The following is a 24281-nucleotide window of genomic DNA, read 5'->3' as shown; positions in this document are numbered from 1 at the left end:
AGACCTGGAGCTGAAGTGTTTGTTTAATGTTCTCCTTTCAAAAAACACAGAATGGGTTGTCTAGTAATTACTTTTGCTGGCACACCAGCTTCCTCCCTGAAAACAGCATTATTTAAAGTGCAGTTACATTTGTAATAAAAAACCAGGGTTCCAACATACAACCTAAAAGATTGTAACACTGATATTATTCCCAACAGTACTGAGCAGAAGTTACAAATGCCACAAATAGGGGCAGACAGTACACAATAGAGAGGCTGGCTCTGGAAGTATAAGACATGGGTAAATACAATGTCATATATCGGGGAAATTATAAGGAGGGCACCATCTGAGCAGCTGTGACTGAAGGCATTGGGACTGATTTTGAGTTCGCTTATGCCAATATAAATCAGGAGTATCTCCACTGAAGTCAATGGAATTAAACCAGGACAAATTGGATCAGAATTAGGCCCATTGTGTCTGTCTCATATCGGAGCAGATAAAATACATCCAATTCTTCTTCCATTACATTAGTGTAAAATCAGAGTGATTGAGAACAGAATTTGGTCCAGAGCCACTGAGCCCGCTGAGTGGATGACTATCCTCTCTCTCAGGAACATATGTCTGTTGTGGGGACATGGACCACTATCTAAATATCTAGAAGTTCCCTCTTGCATTCAACAAGTAATATTATGTCTGCTGTCAACACAGGACTGTTGGTGAGAAGGAGATCCCTGGGTCACCTGACCATGCCGTGCATCATACCAAGACACCATTATTGACAAACCAGGTAACCAAGGAGGAGAATATGACCTGTTAGCCATAAACAGCTAATGCAGTTGTCTCTGTGAAAGGCAATTAATCTTTCCCTTCCCTTTATTGGCGGGGTGCTGAAACATGTTACCTTTGTTTGTTGAAGGGGCTTTCAAAAATGATATTCTCTTCCACAGTAGCATTGAGCAGCCATGGTTTCTGTGAGGCATATGCCACTGATCCTCTTTTCCTGGAAAAACAGGAATTCCCACCTCATCAGTACAATTAAAAAACAAAACAAAACAAAAACCAAACATATAATGCAGAAACTGGTAATGAGTCTTCACTAATGCAACCTTTCTATTTCCCTTCATTAAGACAAATGAATTTTCCACATATCACATCTCTCACCAAAGAAATGTTATATAATTAGAAACCCTCTTGCACATTGCCATTGTTTTCCTAACAAACATTTTGAATGGAAAACTACATTTGTTCCCTAATTTATTTTCTTCTTTGACATGAGTTTAAGAGAAAGCTAACACACAGCATATTCTGCTTGAGTAATGAGGGTATTGTGAGGCAAGCCAGCAAATGCAAGGAAGTCTAGTTACAGCATTGTTCTGAGAGCCTAATAGAAAGTGTATAGTAGCTGACCAGATAATACATTACAAAAGGGATATTTTGAAAAGGCATATTTGAGGAGTTCAAAAAACAAACAAACGATAACAAAATAAACACAGTGTTTTCCCAATACAATAATAGTTCTTTGGATTCCTCAAGTAAAATATTTTTGAGTCAGGCTGCCCCATAACATAGAAAAAGTAATAGGAGAAGGCTAGTAGCAAGGAAGACTCTGATAGATTCCCCTCGGGGAGTTGTCTCTATTTTGTCCCACCAAATGCAATGTTTGCCCTCACTGTGCAACAAGGTAGGGGTCAGCCTCAAGAATCTGCAGGTCTCAGAGAGTACACCCAGTCTATCACCACAGAAGGCTTGGTCCTCCACTCCTCCCACTCCCCAGTATTTCAGAGGCATGGCTGCTAGGGGTTTCTCACAAGTGATAAACCATGGTCCCTCCTCCATTACAGGGTGGGAGGTTACCTCAGTACAGAGTCAGCCTGACTGTGCTGACTTTAATACAAATTGAGGACTCTCAGCACCTTGTAGGATTCAAGACCTTAATTCCCACATATGTAGCCAGACAGTTCCTGGATAAATATAGGGTACTGACCCCCAGTGGCCTTCCTCATTCAAGAAGTCTGTTTCAATGAGACTGCTCACCAACGTAAGATCAGCAAGATTTGGCCTGATGTGTTTTATTTAAATTAAATAGCTTTTTTCCCTTTTTAAAATGTTGCCTGCCTTCCCCAGATCACCATCGTTGTCTGCTGGAGCAGCCATTTCATCACTCCTCCTGGACATTAATGCAATTCAAATCATGTACTGACAGCCAAGTGTACTGGGCACCTTTCTTATCAGAAACTGAGGTCATCTGCCCTGATCTTCTGTAAAGTCTTCACAAGACTTGCCTAGAAATTTTTATGAGACACAAGTTTCTTTGAGGAGCTGAGAGGACAGTGTTATGCTACCCAAAAGGCTTTATTAGTACATTCTAGACATCATTTCTGAGCACAAAAAGTACACGCTCAGTTGGAATTTTAATGATGTTTGATGAATATTCTTGGCTCACAGGTGAAATGGAACCTCAAAAACCCTTTACTTCTAGGTCTAATTCCTCACAGGCATTCAGTCCTAACTCAAAAAGAAACCATTAGTTAAATTAGTGTGAAGTTTACATATACACCCATACCTCGATTTAACGTGACCCGATATAACACGAATTCAGATATAATGCCGTAAAGCAGTGCTCTGGGGGGGGGAGGCGGGGCTGCGCACTCCGGTGGATCAAAGCAAGTTCAATATAACGCGATTTCATCTATAACGCGGTAAGATTTTTTGACTCCCGAGGACAGCGTTATATCGAGGTAGAGGTGTAAATAATTTTTAGAAGAAATCAGTGCATATGTTATAGGATTAATAAGTATTCAGCAATTCATTTTAAAGTCCAGAGTGTCTCCCATTCACTTGCTGTGGCTTAAAATTGTTGCACATTCTGAAGATTTGCTGAAAGGTTACTGCAAATTAGTTTTTTCTAAATAGTTAATTGCTAGCGTGATTGTGATGTTTCAGGGGGGAAAGTCTTATGGGAAATGTGTTTTGTCTTTCAAAACATAGCTATGGAGACTAGCACACTGTGGGTGAAATTCACCCATGTACACTGAACCAGCACAGGGACATTGCTTTAGTCCCATTTAACCCATATTTTGAGCCCTTTAGTGGCCCACAGGACTTGTGCTGGCTCTCTGCACAGGGGTGAATTTCACCCCCTTTAAATCCAATTCTTTTTAACTGGAAGCTGAGATCAGGTTGACACACAGGGGTAGATCCCATATTTATTACATGGGCAAAATTCTCGTGAACTCTTACCTGCGTGAGAAATTTATGCCCAAGCCCATAGTGTCTCTCATAAGGAATCTAACTGCTAATTCAAACCTCTCATTGAAATCAAAAGAATAATCATTTGAAACCATTAACTTCACTGGAGAGTACCCAGTTGACTCAGAGTCAATTCCATATTGATGTATCATTTAGGAACATAGGTCAAAAGTTTCATTATTTACCCAAGTCCATATTCAAGCCTGATTTTCAGAAGTCAATTCAAGTCAACGTACATAATTAGCATTTCTGAAAATAAAGCCATTTATTTAGTTGTTTATATATGGATGCAGATGCTTAAGTTTTGACCACCAAATTTGACCAAACAAAAAATGTTGTGGAGTTAGAATTGGTGAGAAGATGAGATACAGTATGTTGCAAACCCTTTATTGTGCTTCTGGAGCCCTGGGTCAAAATTTAGGTTGAGCATTTCTCAAGTTTTTGCAAAATTCATGAACGTCTACTACTGATACAGCAAAAACATTACAAGTCAGCACTGAAGTTCCCTGGCATATCTGAGGGAGGAACATGCACTGTATTGGTCTTTATACCAGTCTGTGCCACTCTTTCATTTTTACAAGAAATAAACTGAGTCCCTGCTTTTTTCCCCTCCAGGCTGTCTCAGGTCCCAGGGTAGTAGAATGCTGCTGCATTACCACCTATGAATACGCAGAAACATCCATTTATATCATTGTCTAATTTATACCGAAAAAAGGTCTACATGCTTAATTGCTTTTCTGTTTGTTTTCATCTGTTCTAAAGCTTGCAGCAGCTGCACAGAAAGTAAAATAATTCAATCTGATTTCCCAGGAGGCTCAATAGTTGCTACTCATTAATAGGAGACTGATGTTCTTTCCAATTAGGTTTTAAAATATTGTACCTGACTTCCGTGTCAACAGCGGTTTCCTTCTCTGGGCTGCAGAAATCAAAACATCAGTTATTTTTTTAAATCTGTAGACAGCCCACCAGACACATTAAAAATATTCTAATACAAAAAACTAAATAAGTAAAAAATTATATATATATTTATGATTTAACATTCCAAATACAGTATCATGAATGTAGCTATATAACAGAAGTAAAGCTCCTTAATAAGTACAATGCTTTTCTTTATGATATGGAAATACAGCAGAGAAATTGGTAACTCGAAGGGCCCTAACCTGAGAAAAGCTGTATACCCTTAATGGGAATTGAGGAAATGCTAATTACACAACACTGTTATAAACATTGCCTTATTTGTTATTAATCTTCATAAAAATGTTAAAATCTTGTAGGTTTTTCTAATTCTGATCAGATTTTATGTTCTGTTTCAAATCACCTAATTTTTTATTTAATGCAAATACTGTAAAGCATTCTTGTACAGCTGCAACTATCAGACAACTGAGTGCCTCTCCTTCACATTCTTGCAGCCTTTATGCACACAAAACTCCCATTTATTCCAAAGGATATTGCTAAAATATTGCAGAATTTGTATGCTGTTGCACATTTAGCTATTTCTCAATTCAGACACAAAAAACATGTATTCAAAGTCTGGATTATTTAAACATTTTTAAAAACAAAAAGCTGATGGAAGTGACAGCTGTACACTTGGAGCCCAAATCCTGCAAGACCAGGGACATTTATAAGCAGACAAATATCTAGCTATAGAAATGACGACAAAAGAAACATGACAGGATTAATTGTTATGAAAACAGTAAAAAAAAACCAGTACATTTTTGGGGAAAAAAAAAGTTAAAAGGGGATTAATTGCAAGGCACTGCAGTTGTTTTTCTATATATCATATAATCCAGGAACTCATACAGAGTCAAATTCTGCTCTCAGTTCTCCCATGCAGTCACACTGATTTTAGAGGGGTTGCACAGATGTGAATTAGGGCAGAATTTTGCCTGTAGTGCAAACACACTGTATAAGGATTTCACAAACTGTTTAAAAACTCAAAATGCAAACACAAAAGAAGAGTAGAACCTTTAACAAACCATGTTTAGTAGGAATAGTAAATAAGTGCAGTTTTATGCTAAAAAGCCTCCTGAAATACAAGGAGCTCTCTATCGATATGTAGATATCGATAAACACACACTACAAATGCACGACAGGATTTACAAATTTCTAACAAAATTCCTACATCTGAATGAAATGTGCAGGTTATTCCTCTTGTTGTTAGTAAGGTTAAGGATATGCAAATGACTTCTAATAACTTGACAATTTAGTGCTAACAATGAGCAGACATAGCTATTACAGCAAATGGTGCACACTAAATTATTTTTTATTTCAAAAATAACAGTAATCTTGTCTATAGTTTGTCAGCTGCCTCTTTGTTTATTAAATTATTTTCATTTTCCTGGCTGCATTTTTAATCTAACTGATGATACAAATAATGAAGTAACTACATTTTGCATTAATTCGTATTAATCCAGTGTAATGCCAACCAATAAAGAATCAGCAAGCCATATGACTTCTCTCTCTTTATAAGCAGGCAATTGACAACCCTTATTCACAAAGAAATATTAGTTGGTTTGACAATGTGGAACAGGTAAGGAGAACAGAAAACTTGAAATCAGGCTCAGGAATTAGGCATAAGGAACTGCTTTATAGTAATGGCAGAAAAAGAGGCTGTAACGGAACATTCGAGAGTAAGAGGGAAATGTACTGTAGGTCAGGAATAAGCTCTTGTCAAAGGGATCTATCAGATACATAATTAGGTGGGAAATAAGCATAGTGAAAGATACTCAATCTGATGGATAGGGGGACAAACTTGAGAAACAAGCAAAGCAGTAGCGGAGGAGCATGAGAATCCAAAAGTAACAGCAGTAGAGTAGTTAATGCTTCAGAGAGCCAGGAAGACTTTCTGGTCAGTAGAGGACACACACTATAGGGAGAGTCAGAAAAAAGGACATAGGGTGAAATCCTGGCTCCACTGAAATCAATGACAAAGGTCTCATTGATTTTAATGGGGCCAGGATTTCACTCATGATTTTTTAGAACTGTCACCTGTACAACATTCCAGATGTTTGCATGCCAGGCTAAGATGCCAAGCACGGCATTGTCTGTTCCAGAATGAGATTTGAGAAGTATTCCAGAAATCTAAGGTGAACTCAGCTCTCAAATTAGCTATAAGGCAAACATGATTTCCATGCCAGGATGCCCAGCGAAGACATGGACTAATCTGTACTCCCCACACGTTTTTTAATTTCCCACATGCCCGAAGACCTGGAGGGGCGGGGGGAGTGAAAATAAAAGCCTCATGACAGGATGAAGGAAATGAAGACAAGGGTAAAGGTGAAAGATTGCATTAACAAATAAGACTTCTAAAGTGATAGTGCTAGAAAGTGCTGATTAGTGCTGAAAATGTGGAACTAGGGAATAACCTGATTTAGGAATTTACAGTGGGATTCGTGAAAGTACTTAAGTGATTTAGGAGCCTAAGTCATTTAAGTGCTTTGGAAAATTTTATCCTAAGTGGCTTAAGAGCACAAGTCCCACTGACTTTAAAAAAAAAAACCCCTCACCTTATGTTTTTTCTCTTTAATGGTATTTAATAGTTTGGCAAGCTGAATTCCCCTTTGGTTCCTTCCACTGTGATTAATTTAGTAGGAAGTAGAAAGAGCAACAATCACATATAATACCATACCTGACATCTTCCCCTGTCTCGCTGTCAGGAATACTGCTGCATCACAAATAAAAAGCAGACAAAGATGGTTTACTTAAGTAAATATGAGCAATCTGCCCCAGAAAGAGTAACAATTAAATTCTACTTTGCATATAGACTGCAAACAGTGTTTATCACAGGTTGCTGCTGTTTGAAGACAGCAGCATCTGTTCCTTCTACAGAAATTGCACTTTGTTTTAGCAGTCATAAAAAAAATGAATTTGTGTCCAGCAGTGTTTTCCTCGTAGTCAGCTCATTCAGCTTGAACAACACTTGAGACTACTATAAGTGCCTAGGGCTATGTCTATCCAGCCAGGGTCAACACTGTTCGTAGGAGGTGTGTATATGTACATAGGTGTGTAAGAGGGACAGAGGATTATTGTCTAGACTAGTTTCAAATGCATCAAGTTGTCTAAAAACCAAGTTGTTTTGATACAGCAATCTATTACAGATATAAATGTGCCATGCCTCTTCTGAATCATGCTAATTTCAGGTCCAGTGCAAAAAATGGAAAGCAGTGTTTGTGTCCAATGGGCATAACCAAATGAAATTAGGAAGGGGCACAATTTTTGTGCTTTAATGGTAGCCACCTAACTACCCAATTTGTGCTAACAAATGCAAGTTTGTGCAGGCACATGGGAAAAAACTGCACCTGTTGTTTAAAAAGCTAGGTTATGGTTCCTTTGAAAAGTTAGTCCATAATAAGCCATCATGGTACCTAAATTCAGTTGACTACAGAATTCCTGAGAGCTTGCCAACATGTTGTATTTTTTACTAAAAAATTCTCTCCCACACACAATTAACTTACATTTTACTCACATAAGCCACTACATAATCAAAAGTAAACCCCACCGCACCTTTCTGTCCAAAAGCCCATGAATCTTAATGCATAGCAAGTTTATTCAACAGCAATATATTCTTTATTGAAACACTGAAAAGGCTGATATATTGAAAATCTTCTCCATCCCGTGCATGCCCTGCACAAGGACCAGGGACAGTCTCAGTCCCTGTAACACACATCACCCCCAAATGGGGGCAGGGAGAGGTAAAGACTTGGCCTCACTCCCCCTAAGTCAGCTGTGGAGTGGGTTAAGAGTAGGATTATGCAGCCTGCATGGTCCTTCTCTGCACTGGGTAGTGCAGGAAGGGACTTTATCTCTCTCAGTGTGATGGGCAGTACGGATCCTTTCAGCCGCAGGTGGGTCACTCATGGCCGGCATCACCCATTCTACTGAGCTCTCCCTTAGGCAGCTTGTGCCACTCGACTCAAGGCAGTGCCTGAGTGGCACCATCATCCTCTGAAAAAGTAACACGTGGTCCAGCAATACACTGTGATGAGCCTGTATCTGATTTACTGCATTACCTGAATCCTGATCCTAGAAAGTGGCAGTTTATTACAAGTAATGCTAAATCAGGTCCTTGCTCTGTGTTTCTGTAAAGTATTGAGCACATTTTCTCTGAAAATATCTGGTCAATATGTAGTGGCAGTCAAAAAAACCGAACAGAACATTAGGAATCATTAAGAAAGGGATAGATAGGATAGAAAATATCATAATGCCACTGTATAAGTCGATAGTATGCCCACATCTGGAATATTGCATATAGTTCTGGTTACCTCATCTCCAAAAATTGGAATTGGAAAAGGTGTAGAGAAGGGCAACAAAATTATTATGGATATGGAACAGCTGCCATATGAAGAGAGATTAAAAAGACTGGGACTGTTCAGTTTAGGAAACAGACAAATAAGGGGTGATAAGACAGAGGTCTATAAAATTATGAATGGTGTGGAGAAAGTTATAAGAAAATATAATTTATCCCCTTCACATAACACAAGAATTAGGAGTCACCCAATGAAATTAATAGGCAGCAGGTTTGCTTTAAGCATAAGGAAGTACTTCTTCACACAACACAGAGACACCCAGTGAAACTGATTGCCAGGGAATGTGTGAAGGCCAAAAGTTAACTGGGTTAAAAAACCCACCAGATAAGTTCATGGAGTATAGGCCCATCAATGGCTATTAACCAAGATGGTCAGGAATGCAACCCCATGCTCTGGGTGAACCTAAACTTCAGAGTGGGCTGTAGCCCACGAAAGCTTATGCTCTAATAAATTTGTTAGTCTCTAAGGTGCCACAAGTACTCCTGTTCTTTTTGCAGATACAGACTAACACGGCTGCTACTCTGAAACCTAAACTTCTGACTGTCAGAAGCTGGGACTGGATCACTCGATAATTGCCCTGTTCCATTCATTCCTTCTCAAGCATCTAGCACTGGCCACTGTCAGGCTATTGGGCTAGACGGACCATTGATCTGACCCTGTATGGCCATTCTTATGTTCTTAGGATAACATTCCCCCAAATTCAGTCTTCTTTTTGCTTTTTTCCATGTCCTCTGTCTTCTTCCCCTTGCTTTACCTCTTTATCCCCACTTTATGGCACTTTAATTAGAGGGCATTTGATTCCAATTCTTATAGTGGCACATTCCAAGCATTACAGTTGTGACCACTGCATCGAGGGCCAAATTTTAAAAGATATTTAGGCATCTAAAGATGCAGATAGATGCTTAGTAGGAGTTTCAAAAGTGCGTATGCACTTAACGCCCATTGAAATAACTGGGAATCATACATTTTCTCTTTAAAATATATGAAGGATAGAGCTTCCAATTTCATTAGCACAATGTCCTTGTGGGAAAGAATTTGGAGTGATGGAATTAAGAGTTATTTTGCAATGTGAGTTACTGGAGCCAAGAATTGCCCTTTACTATAACATAATCTGAGTGGCACATATTACTGCCTGAGCTAGGACAGGAAATTATGGTGATTTTTTTTATAAGATTACCCTCTTTGAACCTTAGGCTTTGTCTACACTGGCAAGTTTCTGTGCAATAAAGCAGCTTTCTGCGCTATAACTCCCAAGGTGTACACACTGCCAAGCCACTTAGTGTGCAGAAACTATGCAGTTGCAGCGCTGTAAAAAAAAAAAACCACCCCAATGAGAGGCATACAGCTTTCTGCACTGGGGGTACAGGGCCGTGGTGCCAGTGTAGACACCCTGGTTGATTACAGCGCTGTGACTGGCCTCCAGGAGGTGTCCCAAAATGCCTGTTCTTGCCTCTCTGGTCATCGGTTTGAACTCTACTGCCCTGCCCTCAGGTAACCAACCATCATCCCCACCCTGTAAATTCCTTTGGAATTTTGAAAGTCCCCTTCCTGTTTGCTCAGTGATGCATGCAGTGGTCTCAGTGCATCTTTCCAGGTGGCCATGCCTGCTCCATGCACCAGGCGATTCCCCGCTTGGAACAATGCCAAGCTGCTGGACCTCATCAGCATTTGGGGAGAGGAGGCTATCCAGTCCCAGCTGCATTCCAGCCGCAGGAATTATGATACCTACGGACAGATTTCACGATGCATGACAGAAAGGGGCCATGACTGGGACACACTGCAGTGCAGGGTCAAAGTGAAGCAGCTTTGGAACGCCTACCACAATGCGTGGGAGGCAAACCACCGCTCCGGTGCTGCGCCCAGGAGCTGCGGTTCTACAAAGAGCTGAACGCGCTACTCAGTAATGACCCCACCTCCACTGCAAAGGCCACGGTGGATATTCATGCCAGTCAAGACTGGACTGAGCCAGGAGGAGGAAATCTTGGATAAGGATGTGGAGGGGGACCCAGAGGCAGAAGATGACTTCAAGATCTGAGATGCATGCAAACAGGAGCTCTTTTCTACCCCGGAGGCTAGCCAGTCACAGCTGTCGGAGTTTGGCGAAGTGCAAACAGGAGAGGAGGCCCTTGGTAAGTGGCTTTGATTTTGGAAATCACTGAAGCGAGCTGTTGGGGGCAGGAGGGTGGCAGAAAGCACGCTTGTGTTTGTTTTATGCGTGTATCACCACATGCCTAGTCTGATGCAGAACAGGCTGTTGATTGACTCCCTCATTTCATGGGAATCTGCCTCAGAGATCTCCAGGAACTCTCATGGAGATACTGGGCAATCCGCTGCCACAGGTTCTTTGCAGAGCTGCTTTGTTTCTTGCCCCATTAACGGTAACTTTCCCGCGCCACTCTGCTGTCACTGGGGCGGGGACCATTGCTGCACATAGGCAAACTACATAAGGGCCAGGGCGGAAGCCGTAGTCTTGGAGAATACCCTCCCTGGATTCCCTGCTCACCCTCAGCAGCGAGATATCTTCCATAATGAACACAAGCCTGTGGAAAATGTGGGGACAGGAATGATTATCAGGCCCCCCTCTATAGTGCTGGCTCTCCCCAAGAGCCACGTGCCCAGTGTACAGAAGGGTCCAGGAACACTGATTTACCCTGCCCCTGTAGCTACTCACCATTTTGGGGAGCTTGTGGCTCATGTGTGCTTGCCTGGGGTCAGCCAGTTAGTGACAGGTATGTGGACAGTGGCTGTGTTTTAAATCACTGAATCAGTGTTCTGTGCATCGCAAACAATACTGCTTCTATAAAACGTTGCATTTTGGCTTCACAGAGATGACCTTGGGAACCCAGCCTCCCTCTTTGTTATCGCTGGCTGAACGGGACAGTGAGAAGAGGGACGGAAAGGAGAATAGGGCACGCCAAAATGAAGGTACGGAGCGGCTCTTACACGTTATGGAGCGCCAAGCGGACACGCTCCAGGTGATACTAGCATTGAAATGGAGCAGCTCCATGCCCGCTCTCCCATGCAGCCACTGTCGCAAAAAACTCTTTCCCATGCGCCCCTTAGATACCGCCAGCACACTCTTATCAACCTCCTGGCTCCAGTCTGTACCCGTTGCATTCCACTCTTCCCCCGTCACAGTCCAGCACTGCAGACTCCCAATACTCACTGCACTGAACACCCATCCCTCTGCAGTTTACCCCTGCTGAAGTAAAGTACCCATTGCACTGTACTCCAAAGGAGAAGGTTGGATATGATCCCTGGACATAAACAAATCTTTAACCTTCCCGGGACCCCATCTCCTCCTGGGACCTTCCCTTCCCACCTCCTCCTCAGTGCTGATGGGTGTTTTTGTTCGTCTCTCTCCTCTGGTTGTTGTTTTTTAATAACAGAATTGTCTTGGTTTGAAAGCAATCTTTATTCTATTAATTGAAAGCAAACAGAGCCCTGCAAAGCAATAGACAATTATTGTAAACCTTCATATTGCATCATCTGCACCAATCACAATCACCTCCTAGCATTACAAGCACTGCACTCCTGAGCATAGCAACAAATATTAGTGGCTTTCAGCTTCAAATTGCTGCCTCAAGGGATCCCTGATCCTTATGGCCCCGCGCTGAACCCCTCTAATAGCCCTGGTCTCTGGCTGTTCAATTCAGCCTCCAGGTGCTGAGCCTCAGCGGTCCAGTCCTGAGTGAAGCTTTCACCCTTCCCTTCACAAGTATTATGGAGCGTACAACACACAGCTATAAGCGTTGGAATATTGTCATCGGCCAGGTTCAGCCCCCCATATAGGCAGTGCCAGCGGGCCTTTAAACAGCCAAAAGCACACTCAGTCATTCTGCACTTACTCAGCCTGTTGTTGAACCACTCCTTGCTTCTATCAAGTTGCCCTGTGTATGGCTTCATAATCCACGGCATTAAGGGATAGGCGGGGTCTCCCAGGATCACAATGGGCATTTTGACTTCCCCTACGGTGATTTTCTGGTCCGGGAAGAAAGTCCCTACTTGCAGCTTCCTGAACAGGCCAGTATTCCGAAAGATGCATGCATCATGCACCTTTCTGGACCAGCCTGTGTTAATGTCTGTGAAATGCCCACGGTGATCCACCAGCACCTGGAGAAACATAGAGAAATACCCCTTCTGATTAATGTACTCGGTGGTTAGGTGGTCTGTGGCCAGAATTAGAATATGCGTGCCATCTATTGCCCCTCCGCAGTTAGGGAAGCCCATTTGTGCAAAGCCATCCACGTCACGCACGTTGTCCAGAGTCACGGTCTTTTAGAGCAAGATGTGATAAATGGCCCTGCACACTTCTGTCAACATGAGTCCAACGGTCAACTTTCCCACTCTGAACTGGCTTGCGACCGATCGGTAGCAGTCTGGAGTAGCCAGCTTCCACAGTGCAATCGCCACACACTTCTCCAATGACAAGGCAGCTCTCATTCTTGTGTCCTTGCGCTGTAGGGCTGGGGAGAGCTCATCACACAGTCCCATGAATCATCCAAAAGTTCTGCAGCCACTGCTCGTCATCCCAGACATGCATGACTATGTGATCCCACCTCACCACTCAGTGCTTGTTTCCTGAGCCCACTGTGGTCAGCACCTTCATGAATGCCACAAACAATCTCGTGTCGAAGCTACTAGGCGTGGTGAGATCAATGTCGCACTCCTCTTGCCTTTGTCAATTTAAGGAATCACTCCACTGTCACTCATGACATGTTAGTCAGAATGAGCAGCATACTGGACAACAGTTCGGGATCCATTCCTGCAGACCAAAGAGGCAGAGTGCACAGTACACAAACCGGTGAAAGATGACTCCAAATGTGGACGGAAGCACAAGGATTGCTGGGATGCGAAGCAATTTACCATGGGGCTTTGGGTCAGGACCCAGGGATGCCCTGCGACCCCCTCCACCTTTCCACAACTCTTAGCAGCAGAAGAGGAAGAGATGCTCTGTGGGATAGCTGCCTAAAGTGCACCGCTCTGAAGACTGCTGCAAGTGTCGCAAGTATGACCATGCTATTGCGCAGGCAGCTGACAGTGTGAACACACAACAGCAGTTTCCCTTCAGCGCTCTCTGAGTGGCACTGTACCTCTACCAGTGTAGACATCCCCTTAGAATCTGCCAGGCAGTCTTATCAAATCAGTGCAGCCTCCATCTGGTAGCTGTACCGCAGGTGTGCACAATTTATATATAATTGAAGCCAACACTCAAACTGGGACCCCTGCAGAACTTTCTACAGACTGTGGTTCTGAAAGATGAAAAAAGAATCTTGCCCTCCGTAGGAGCTGTGCTAAGGCTGTTTCAGTTGGAAGCTCCTGTATACCCATGTGACAGATAGCAAAGCAAATGTGATAACTGCTGGATTTGAACCTGTCATACTTTGGCGCAATGGGATAAAAGAAATTGAAACCAAGCATGACCTTTACACTGTTATTGAGCACATACTTGGCCAACAAGCCGGTGGTATTTATAAACAGTCTGATCAGACTCATAATTTCGTCTGCTTTAGTTTAGAATCAGCAGTTAAAATAACATTTTTAATCATGTTATTTTTAAACAAAATATTTACACTTTTACTGAAATGGAGTTATTTCAGCTAATCAGAGTGAAAGGATGCTGTACAGCTGCTGATGCATAACTTTCTTATGGTTATACTCTGGTTCTCTCCAGAGCTGGGTGGCCTAATAGATAGAGCACTGGATTAAGACTCCGGAGACCTGCTTTCTATTCTTGGCTCTGCCAACAACCTGCTGGGTGACCTTGAGCAACTCACATAACCTATTGGTGCCTCAGTTTCCTGACCTGTAAAATGGGGATAATGATACTGACCTCCTTTGTAAAGCACTTTGAGCTAGGTATTATCAACAATTATGAAAATTCATAGCACTCTGATTGGCTGAGGGTGCAGTTACTTCTCTGAAACAGTGGCATATGTAAAATCCCTGTTCATTGACTGGCTGAGAATCATTGTTAGCCAATCAGAGTGTCCTATAACTGCATGCTTGTTCCTTAATTCCCAGTCAGCTGGAAGAAAAAGTATTTATATCTGCTAGATTCCTCTGCAACTTGTCCATAGACTTCATGCAAACAATTGTACTATAAAGAGTTTTATGACACAGTGCAGCTAGTAAAACTGAAAAAAAAAAAATCTATTCTTGTAATATGCACAAGATAAAAAACATTCACACACATTTATCTCTGATAATGAGCAGAGAGGATGGGGTGTTATTGAAAATCTTATAAAAACATAGTATACAGTACATTAATTGAAATTTGACTTGATATTTAAAAGACCAGACTGCGACTGTCCCTTATTCAAGTTTTGGGGTGCAGTAGCTTTCTCTCTGCATTTCCCATACAAAAGCCAGACCTAACTACAGCCTGCCATTTTGTGAGCACAGGAACAACTTCTTCTGTGTCCCCTTGAAAGAGCATATGGACAAGACTATGCTCCCCCAGCATGGCCCACAAAGCAGGCCAGGTGCATCAGGGAAGTATCCTGAGCATATTGCGATTTATCCAATATCTGTGATGCGAGACCACTGATGAGACATGGTGACCTTTAGGACTAAATTCTCCCCTTGGATACGTGTCCACAACACGCACTGAATTCACAAGAGCTGTGCACATGGCTCTGAGGGTAGAATCTGGCCCTTTTCTGACCTATTACCATTCAGCACAAACATGAAATCTTTAAATAGTTACCTGTTCCAGAATACATTCCCGGAAGTCTTCTGCATCTCCCCAAGTGTCGCTAGTAAGAGTGAAGACTTACCGCAGCCCACCTGTCCTACGATCATTGTTAACTGACCTGGGAGAATGGGAAGCATATTTGAGGTTCTGATTACCAGACATTTGCTGAACATGTGTTATTCGATACATCTGCTGTGTTTTTTTACCTTGAGGGATTCGGATATCAATGTTGGACAATGTCGCAGATCCTTCAGGCGTCCAGGTGAAAAATCCATTTGTGATCTATGGCAATATGTTGAGAAATGAAAAATGGAAAAAAAAAAAAAAAACAGCGTCAAGGCACACCTGTTTGTTTTCGGCATATGAGAGAAATATCCGTTGTCATCCTTAAATTGGACATGGGACCAGAGGTTGACTCTGCTCAAAGAAGTAAAGCTAAGGCTTTCAGTGCCTGATTTTCAAAAAGGGGCCTCCCTTTCTGTGTATAATACTCTGCACCCATGTAAGTGTGAGAGCTGGTTGGAAAATGGTGAAAAGCTTTGGTGAAAAGTTTTTGCATTATTGTGTGAAACAATTCTGATGAAATTCTGAAAATCAAAACAATTTAACCAGCTCTTTATGTGCATGTGTCAGCCTTCATGTGATTCTATTACAAATTCTGCAGCTTACCTTGTGGGTTAGCCACATCTTAAGTGATAGGAATAGATCAGCATGCAAAATATGGGTGACATTCATCCCTGTGCAGAGAGCAAGCACAAGGTCTATGTATCACTTAAATGGTTCAGGAGCCTTGGCTGCTCTCTGTAAACCCCGGAATGCCACTCTTTATACATAACTGCAGTCAGAGTCCCAAGTATAATAGGCCTACAGAATTTTTCACATAATACATCTTCTGAAGGAGAAATTAAGTATTGCTGCCAATAGTCACTCTTACGCTATTTTCTTCTGTGTTTCTTATGTATGATTCTCTGCCAAGTTTGGAGGTAACTTTCCCCCTCACCTGGATTTATCTGATCCTTTCTTTAGACCTTTTAAAAATTACTGTAAAGTAGTGCTCCAGGGCTTTTACTGGAGTGAGGCTTTCCTGTGACACTCCAATAAATGGGGACTTGAGGAGCAATTTTCCAGCACGGTAAATAAATTGGGCTGCTTGTCCTGTCTTATTACTGAGAGAGAAGCAGGGAATCACTCCACCGAAGAAGCCAACGGATTTACAGCGATGTAAGAGATCAGTCAGGCCCAGCATGTTTGGACCTGGGAGAGAGGTAGAACGGGGCATCTTTTTGTGTTGGCTTCAGGGCGGCTCCAGGCATCAGCCTGGCAAGCAGGTGCTTGGGGCAGCGGCTCCGGAGAGGGGCGGCAGGTCCAGCTATTCGGCGGCAATTCGGTGGACGGTCCCTCACTCCCACTCGGAGCGAAGGACCTCCCACCGAATTGCCGCCGCAGATCGCGATCGTGGCTTTTTTTTTTTTTTTTTTTTGGCTGCTTGGGGCGGCCAAAACCCTGGAGCCGGCCCTGGTTGACTTGCTACTTCCACAGGGGAAAAATGACATTTGTTACCTTGGGGAACCCCCAAGAAAAAAAATGAGAGAAAGGCTTTGGGGTCCTTCCATGTCTCTCTAGAAGAAAGAAGGCAGCCAAGGAATCCTCACTTGAAAAAAAGACTCACTGGGGAAAGGAACAGCAAAGAACTGTCTGGGATGAAAGCGAAACCAGGAACACCAGGGACTTGGGAGCAGCTTTGGGTCAGCTTGTGACAATGGTGACAGATGAGGGAGCCAAAGATTACAGTTGCTGGCAGCTGGCCCTTGATCAATTTTTTTTCTACCCTATTTGTAGTCAAATCCTGCACCCATTTCAAGCGGAGTGCCCCAAGGGTCGGTCCTGGGGCCGGTTTTGTTTAATAGGTTTATTAATGATCTGGAGGATGGTGTGGACTGCACTCTCAGCAAGTTTGCAGATGACACTAAACTGGGAGGCGTGGTAGATACACTAGAGGGTAGGGATCGGATACAGAGGGACGTAGACAAATTAGAGGATTGGGCCAAAAAAAACCTGATGAGGTTCAACAAGGATAAGTGCAGAGTCCTGCACTTAGGACGGAAGAATCCCATGCACTGCTACAGACTAGGGACCGAATGGCTAGGTAGCAGTTCTGCAGAAAAGGACCTAGGGGTCACAATGGACGAGAAGCTGGATATGAGTCAACAGTGTGCTCTTGTTGCCAAGAAGGCTAACGGCATTTTGGGCTGTATAAGTAGGGGCATTGCCAGCAGATCGAGGAACATGATCGTTCCCCTTTATTCGACATTGGTGAGGCCTCATCTGGAGAACTGTGTCCAGTTTTGGGCTCCACACTACAAGAAGGATGTGGAAAAATTGGAAAGAGTCCAACGGAGGGCAACAAAAATGATTAGGGGTCTGGAGCACATGACTTATGAGGAGAGGCTGAGGGAACTGGGATTGTTTAGTCTCCAGGAGAGAAGAATGAGGGGGGATTTGATAGCTGCTTTAAACTACCTGAGGGGGGGGTTCCAAAGAGGATGGAGCTCGGCTGTTCTCAGTGGTGGCAGATGACAGAACAAGGAGCAATGGTCTCAAGTTGCAGTGGGGGAGGTCTAGGTTGGATATTAGGAAACACTATTTCACTAGGAGGGTGGTGAAGCACTGGAATGCGTTACCTAGGGAGATGGTGGAGTCTCCTTCCTTGGAGGTTTTTAATGCCCGGCTTGACAAAGCCCTGGCTGGGATGATTTAGTTGGGAATTGGTCCTGCTTTGAGCAGGGGGTTGGACTAGATGACCTCCTGAGGTCCCTTCCAACCCTGATATTCTATGATTCATTGTCTCTGGCTATATCACTACCATTCCAGAGTCCTGGGGTCTGCAAAATTCTCTCTCCTGTCTCAGCACTGCCTGATGTTCTTTTCCCCAGAAAGAGTGGATCTCTGAGAAGATCTTCCTGGAAGTCTGCCCCAGGCCAGAAGGGCTCAAGGACTCAAAAATCAGAACAGTAATCCCATTTCACCTCTGAGCTGAGTCAGGATATGTACCGGAGTCTTTGGAGTGTAACAGCTAATGCACTAACCAGTTGTCCTACTTAGTCCCTTTAGTAGTAAATGAACCAGCACAGATATCACTCATTTTGTTGCGACAGGGATGCACATGCTGTCGCAGACAGGCTAAATAAATAACTCCATCATTATAACAGCCATCAACATTTGCTGCTGCCAGACAGTTCTATAGCAAGTCAGACACATCCATCTTTAAAGAGGATTAGGGGCTTCTAATCCTTTCTTTGGAGAAGCTGGAGGTTTTTGTTTTGAGGTCAGGGCTAATTATTCAAAAACACATGAAATGTAGAAAGGCTGAAGGAGTTTTAAGGAGGACATACACACAACTATTCAAAAGCAATACATTGAAAATCAATTCAGCAATGTGTTCTTTACTTGAAGCAAAATGGATGGCAACAGCTTCTTTAGGAAACAGTGGGGATAAAAATTACTCTTTGCCTTTGGTTTCTTTGAGTGGAATTAGGTGTCTGGCAGCTGTAGGTTATCCATTAATTTTTGAACTTGGAACCATGCTGTAGGAGTTCAAGAATGATTATTAGTCAAATTTAGTAACAGCATTATTAGAAAGAGTGACCTTAATATCACCTTTACACAAAAATCATCTCCTTCTGTGATGTTAACAGGTCTTCTCATGTGAGAGCTGTAATTGTTCCAGTCTTCTCTGGCAGGCCTCTTACGGTTAACAACTTTGAGGGGCTGTGCAGGAGCAGGAAGACAGAAATACATAGTGAATGGTGATGAGACCAGGAGAGTGCCTTCAAAACACTCATGTTATGATCTACAGGAAACAGGGGATATTAAGATGGATTTTTGCAATTGCAGCCATTAATTAGTAGGAAGTGAACAAGATTATTGGAGTGATCTGTCAGGAATTAGCAAGGGGAGTAAATCAGTCCACCCACACAGTGTACAACTGAACATTATTACTTACAACCACCTGGTATTTGCTGTGGTTGTCTGCACATCTTGGCTCTGAACATTTATCATGCTCTTCTCCAATTTCTTCACTTGACAAAAATTCACTCAGTTTCTGCACACTGAAAGCAGAGAAAAGGGATCGGGCAGAATGTAGAATGCAAAATTTTTGATCAGTGCAAAGTTCATTAGAGGATACCCACTGCAGTGCCCCAGCTGTTCAGTTTACTGGGTGGCTTATACATTTGTTCTCTATAAAAATATGCAGAAATGATGTTTCTGCAGTGAAATTTAAAAACTGTGCAGGGTTCTCTATCATGATCAATGACTTTGTAATAATTATTTTAGATACTTTTTGGGTCCTTCTACTCTCATCGTCAGTGTCAAGACAGGAGAAATTAGGACAAAATATTTCTTTAGTTTAAACAGTGAGATAGAGATTAAACTTAATCAGAGCTCATTTTTGAAGCCACACGCTAAACAAAACCATTAATAGGTCACTTAAATTAATGAAGTGCCACACAATTAGTCCTGAGCAAACTGACAAGAATTAGGACCTCGGGAGAGCCTGTTCTACTTCCAATGGGCCAAATTCATCTATTGTGTCAGCTTCAGAGATGAATTTAGCCCACTGTGGCACTAAGGATGAATCTGTCCCAGTGTGTTTACAGAGGCAGACCTGCCTAACAAATACAATTGTAAAAAGAATCCTGGAGACCAGTATTAAAGAAGAATGAACAAAATACTCCCTGGATATTTAACATTTAGTTTGTTAGGAGGCTAAATATCTTTATCCTATCACAGCCCATGATGTTGATTCTCCTGAGTGGCTGCACATGCTTTACAATGTCCATCCATATACACTGTTGAGACAATAGGCAAATCCAGTCTGCAGCACTAGAATAATGGGTTAAATCCTGAACAACTCAGTACCAAAAAGACTGTGACAAAAGGGAAGGAGTTCAAATAACAGCAACCAAAACGAGGAGGTGCTGGAGGTACCGATTTATGAAGGAGGACTAAAATAACTGATTTAAATATGTCTCTTGGCTCAATGGGCGCAAATGTGAGGAGCTACACTGACTGTGCCGTATTAGCATAGTGAGGTGCAAACTGTGCCTTGGTGTGCCATTCTGGGCAGGGGAGTCCTAGGTGAGGACAACAGGCAGTATTTCTACTGCACTCGCTCACTGGGGGTTTCTCCTTGGGAGGTTAGCTTTAGTTTCCTTTAAGGACTCCATTGGAGCTCCACTTACCAGGTTGATGATCTGAATCAGTTCATCTGTGGCTGCCTTGGACACATTCCCTGCACGGCCACCACTGCCCACTTTGGGATTGGTGCAGGCCACCTGTGGGCTCCCCAATACAGAGGTGGTTGCTGGGCCCTAGTGCCAGCACAAATCCACCTGTCCACCTTGGGCAACCTTCCTGTGGCCAAGGGACCGATGCCATGGTTTGCTTGACGAGGGAGTGAATCTGGTTTAGTGTCTACAAGCATCTGAAGAATTTAAAAACCAAAGAGGGGAATTAATTATCTAGTGTGGGGCAAAGGGATTTAGCTAGGAGTAATGATGAATACCAGGACAACAGTTCTCAATGGGGAGGTCTATTAAACCAAGGGAGGAGGTGGTAACATCCTGTCACTATATCTAAACTGGACAAAGCAATAGAAAATAATGTTGGGAACAATCCTGTCCTTTCAGTGGGGTGCACTAAATAATCTACTAGAGATTTTCTAACTGATTGTGCTGGGCCAAACTGGTTTTAACCATTGTCCTGTGTAGGGGCTGGTGTGGAGATGTATGCCCATTCTCCTTCTTGGGAAAATCAGGGAGAGACTGTACACAACCCCACCCCCATGAGGCCTACCCCATGAGTACACAGACTACCTAGGCTGCATCATCCTTTAGAATAATGCTGCCTGCTTCCTCAGTCCTGCAGACTGATTCAGATGACAGAGTGAGGAGCATGGCCCCTCTGGAGTGCTGTGTGTCTCTGGAGATGTGCAGTTCCCATGCCCCTCCGTGGACAGAGACTGCAGATAGGAGAGGCCTTTGTGCAGCTGCACTGGGAAGGAAGGGTGAGAGGCTGCAAGCATGTTTTTCTTCTCTATATACCCATATAAAGCCATGACACACTTGCACCCTCTGATCCTATGTTTTGCCCTCTCTGCTCCTTCTTAGATTTTGCATCAAGATGGAGGTACTTGGAATGTCAACAGTGTTACCTCAGAACATGAGACAAGTCTTCTAGCTGCTAAGATGATTCCTAACCTTCGGCTTATTCTCCTTCTCCTCCTGTTGCTGCTGCAGCTGCACATACCGTCAAAAATGGCAGCTTAATCCTGTGAGGAATGATGGCTTGCTTCCCATAGTGCTACACGGTTACATTCTTTTAAGTACTAAATGTATACGTGTTACAGCGCTGTGGCTGACACAGCAGTTTCACAAGCTGAAGCTATAGTTTCTGGATTTCTGATATCTCCACTAGGGATCTTATTTTTAACCATCAGATTGGACATATTGATTAGGCTATGGTGGTTATTTGCAGAGCTAATTGCACATGTGGTTTCATATGAATCCCACTCAGATACCAAATACCATGGTTGCTACTATACACCTCCAGTGAGGAAAAGTTGTGTGGCTGTGTCCTTCATCCTTTATGTTTTCTCCACCTTTTAGCAGTAGCTAAACCAGTCAGCTGCTTGGTTTTATTTTTATACCAAACACCACGCAGATTAAAACTGCTTTTCAAATAGACACTTCTGAATTCCTCACCTTGTTAGTGACCTTTCTGCCACTAGGGGGTAATTCCCTTTCTGAATCATAAACAGTCTCCCAGGCTACTTGTCCTGTGAGGTTTATGGATACCATAAGGCACAAAAGCCTTAAAGCTGTTTTTCAGCTGGACTGGGCCCAATATGAATTTAACTGACATTTGTTTAGACAGTGTCAGTGAAATCCACTATGATGCTTTTAATTCGGACACTGCTGAAGAATCAAAAAAGCTGTCAAGGTTATTAGAGAGGATACATTATCCTGTAGATCATTCTGTATTAAATATTCTGGCCAATGTTAACCTGCCTGGAGCTGTGAAATGGAAGTGTGAAGAATCAATATCACTGCAATCTTGTCCCAGTTTGTGTTCCTCCTGGGCTGGTCCCATTCCTGGAACATATTTTGCTTCACTTAATCAGACAGTTTTTTTCAGTTTTTGCTGGCTATTTAACAAACCACAGGTGTGTTTGTTTAGAGGCCAGTTCAGGTTGTCTTGGAGACTGAAGAAAGCCAAATATACACTCTATCAGGTTAGGTTACCTTTATCTGACCTTATTGATAAGATGTTCATTAGTAGAAAGATGAAACAGAAGGGCACAATTACAGCAAACAATTGATTTGTGTGCACTCTGCAGTTGTGTTTCCACAAGTAACAGAACAATGGACTCTGAGATTCTTTACCACACAGACAGCAGGGAGGAAGGAGGACATCACAACATGGTTATATAGTCTGAGCCAGTCCTGCCTACATTCCAAATAACAGGGCAATAACTTGGTAGCAAGAAGGCAACCAAATAGTAGCTAAGGGCACTGCTAACAAGAGTTAGTCTCTAAGGTGCCACAAGTACTCCTGTTCTTCTTTTTGCGGATACAGACTAACACGGCTGCTACTCTGAAAGCTAACAAGAGTGACACTTGGCTATCTGGGTCTTAATCTTACTTAATCAATTCCCTGCCATTGTAAGCAGGGACCTCAGGCACTGGTAAACCTCAGTTCCTCCTATTCTCTGTCTGTAGCACATAATGATGGAGTCTCCTAAGGGCTGTAATACTTTGGTCTAATTTCATTTGTGTTCAGTTTAGTACACAGGTGTTGGTGGCTTGTGGTGGACAGGGAGTCAGACTAGATGATCTGGTGGTCCCTTCTGGCCTAAATCTGTTTGAACCATTTGTGCATGAACAGAAACCCTGTCCCGAGGCAACCATGCCACTAACTATTTACAAACTGTGAAAAGTTCTACAGTGGAATCATTAGCTGTGCCCAAATATGTGCTTGGTGCAGCTGACAGGGTGAGGTACTGTAAGGGCCATCGGAATCTCCATGATCCTGAGACGGATCCAATGCAGGCCACAAGCCCAGTTTGCCAACCTGTAGTAGTCCCCTGTGGACTGCTACACTAGCTGGGAATTGCAGGAGAGGACTCTATTCCAGCCACTGCCCGCATACTCTTGGAAGGAGGGTGCACATAGAGCTGGCTACATTGGCTTTACATTGCTGGATGATTTTGCCACACTGGAGGAATCCTCAGATCTCTGTTTAATTCTCCTTTGTACTAGTAGAATAACACAAGTAGAATTAAGCATGAGACAGGATCTTGCCCATTGTTTTGGCAAGGCCTTAGAGAACTATATGTAATGTCACAAAGAGGTAGAAAACATGAAATAATGTTTATAAAGCACTTTGTAGAGGATAAGTGCTAACAATCATTTTATTCAATCCTGCAGTCCTTGATCAGACAAAACCACCACTGAAATGAATGGGGGTTTGGCTTGTTAAAGACTGAAGTGTTAGTTCAGCTATCACTATTGTTGGCTACAACACTCTCTTGCATACAGTTGGCTATGAAATTGATGTGTCTTAACCGCATTAGCCTGATGAGCCATTGGCTCAGGGGAAGTTGGACTTTGACACTCATTAAGCACATTCATTATGAGAAGGAAATTCATCTGGTCCAGATTGAGAATTTATTCACTGAATTTTTTCCCCGTTGACTTCAAAAATTTTATTTAAAACTGTTCTATCACAGAGCATTCCCTGCTAAAATCTAATTCTCCCTGGACTTGCTGCCAGAATCAGGGGGAAAGAATGCAGCCCAAGTGATACACATTAATGTCCATGTGCTTTTCTGATTATTTTGTTCCCTTCCACATATTTTTATGTGGGAGGAGGGACATATAGCCGATTTTAAACAAAAAAAAAAACAACCCTTAAATGAGCTTTTATCGCATATTTCCTGTTTCTATATTCACACACGCATGCACAGACACACACACAGAGCGCGCAGC

General features: G+C 42.8%; 1 protein-coding gene across 9 annotated transcripts in view; it reads right to left on the bottom strand.

Moving 5' to 3' along the window:
- Nucleotides 1–24281, bottom strand: part of ABCC8 (ATP binding cassette subfamily C member 8) — a 139717-nt gene that overhangs the window by 52539 nt on the left and 62897 nt on the right. For 3 of the 9 annotated variants that reach the window (XM_054027476.1, XM_054027484.1, XM_054027483.1), the window contains 7 exons: nt 19235–19340; nt 18889–18999; nt 15438–15513; nt 15244–15349; nt 6857–6892; nt 4109–4144; nt 881–979 (listed from right to left, as the gene is read on the bottom strand). In XM_054027476.1, the coding sequence (XP_053883451.1) occupies nt 881–979; nt 4109–4144; nt 6857–6892; nt 15244–15349; nt 15438–15513; nt 18889–18999; nt 19235–19340 (570 nt within the window). The remainder of the gene's footprint in view (nt 1–880; nt 980–4108; nt 4145–6856; nt 6893–15243; nt 15350–15437; nt 15514–18888; nt 19000–19234; nt 19341–24281) is intronic. The other 6 variants (XM_054027477.1, XM_054027478.1, XM_054027479.1 and 3 more) reach the window with 6 other exon arrangements.

Source organism: Malaclemys terrapin, chromosome 4 (genome assembly GCF_027887155.1).
Source record: "Malaclemys terrapin pileata isolate rMalTer1 chromosome 4, rMalTer1.hap1, whole genome shotgun sequence".
Taxonomy (NCBI): Eukaryota; Metazoa; Chordata; order Testudines; family Emydidae; genus Malaclemys; species Malaclemys terrapin.
The sequence above is the reverse complement of the archived record's forward strand: the minus strand, read 5'-3'. Positions and strand labels throughout refer to the sequence as shown.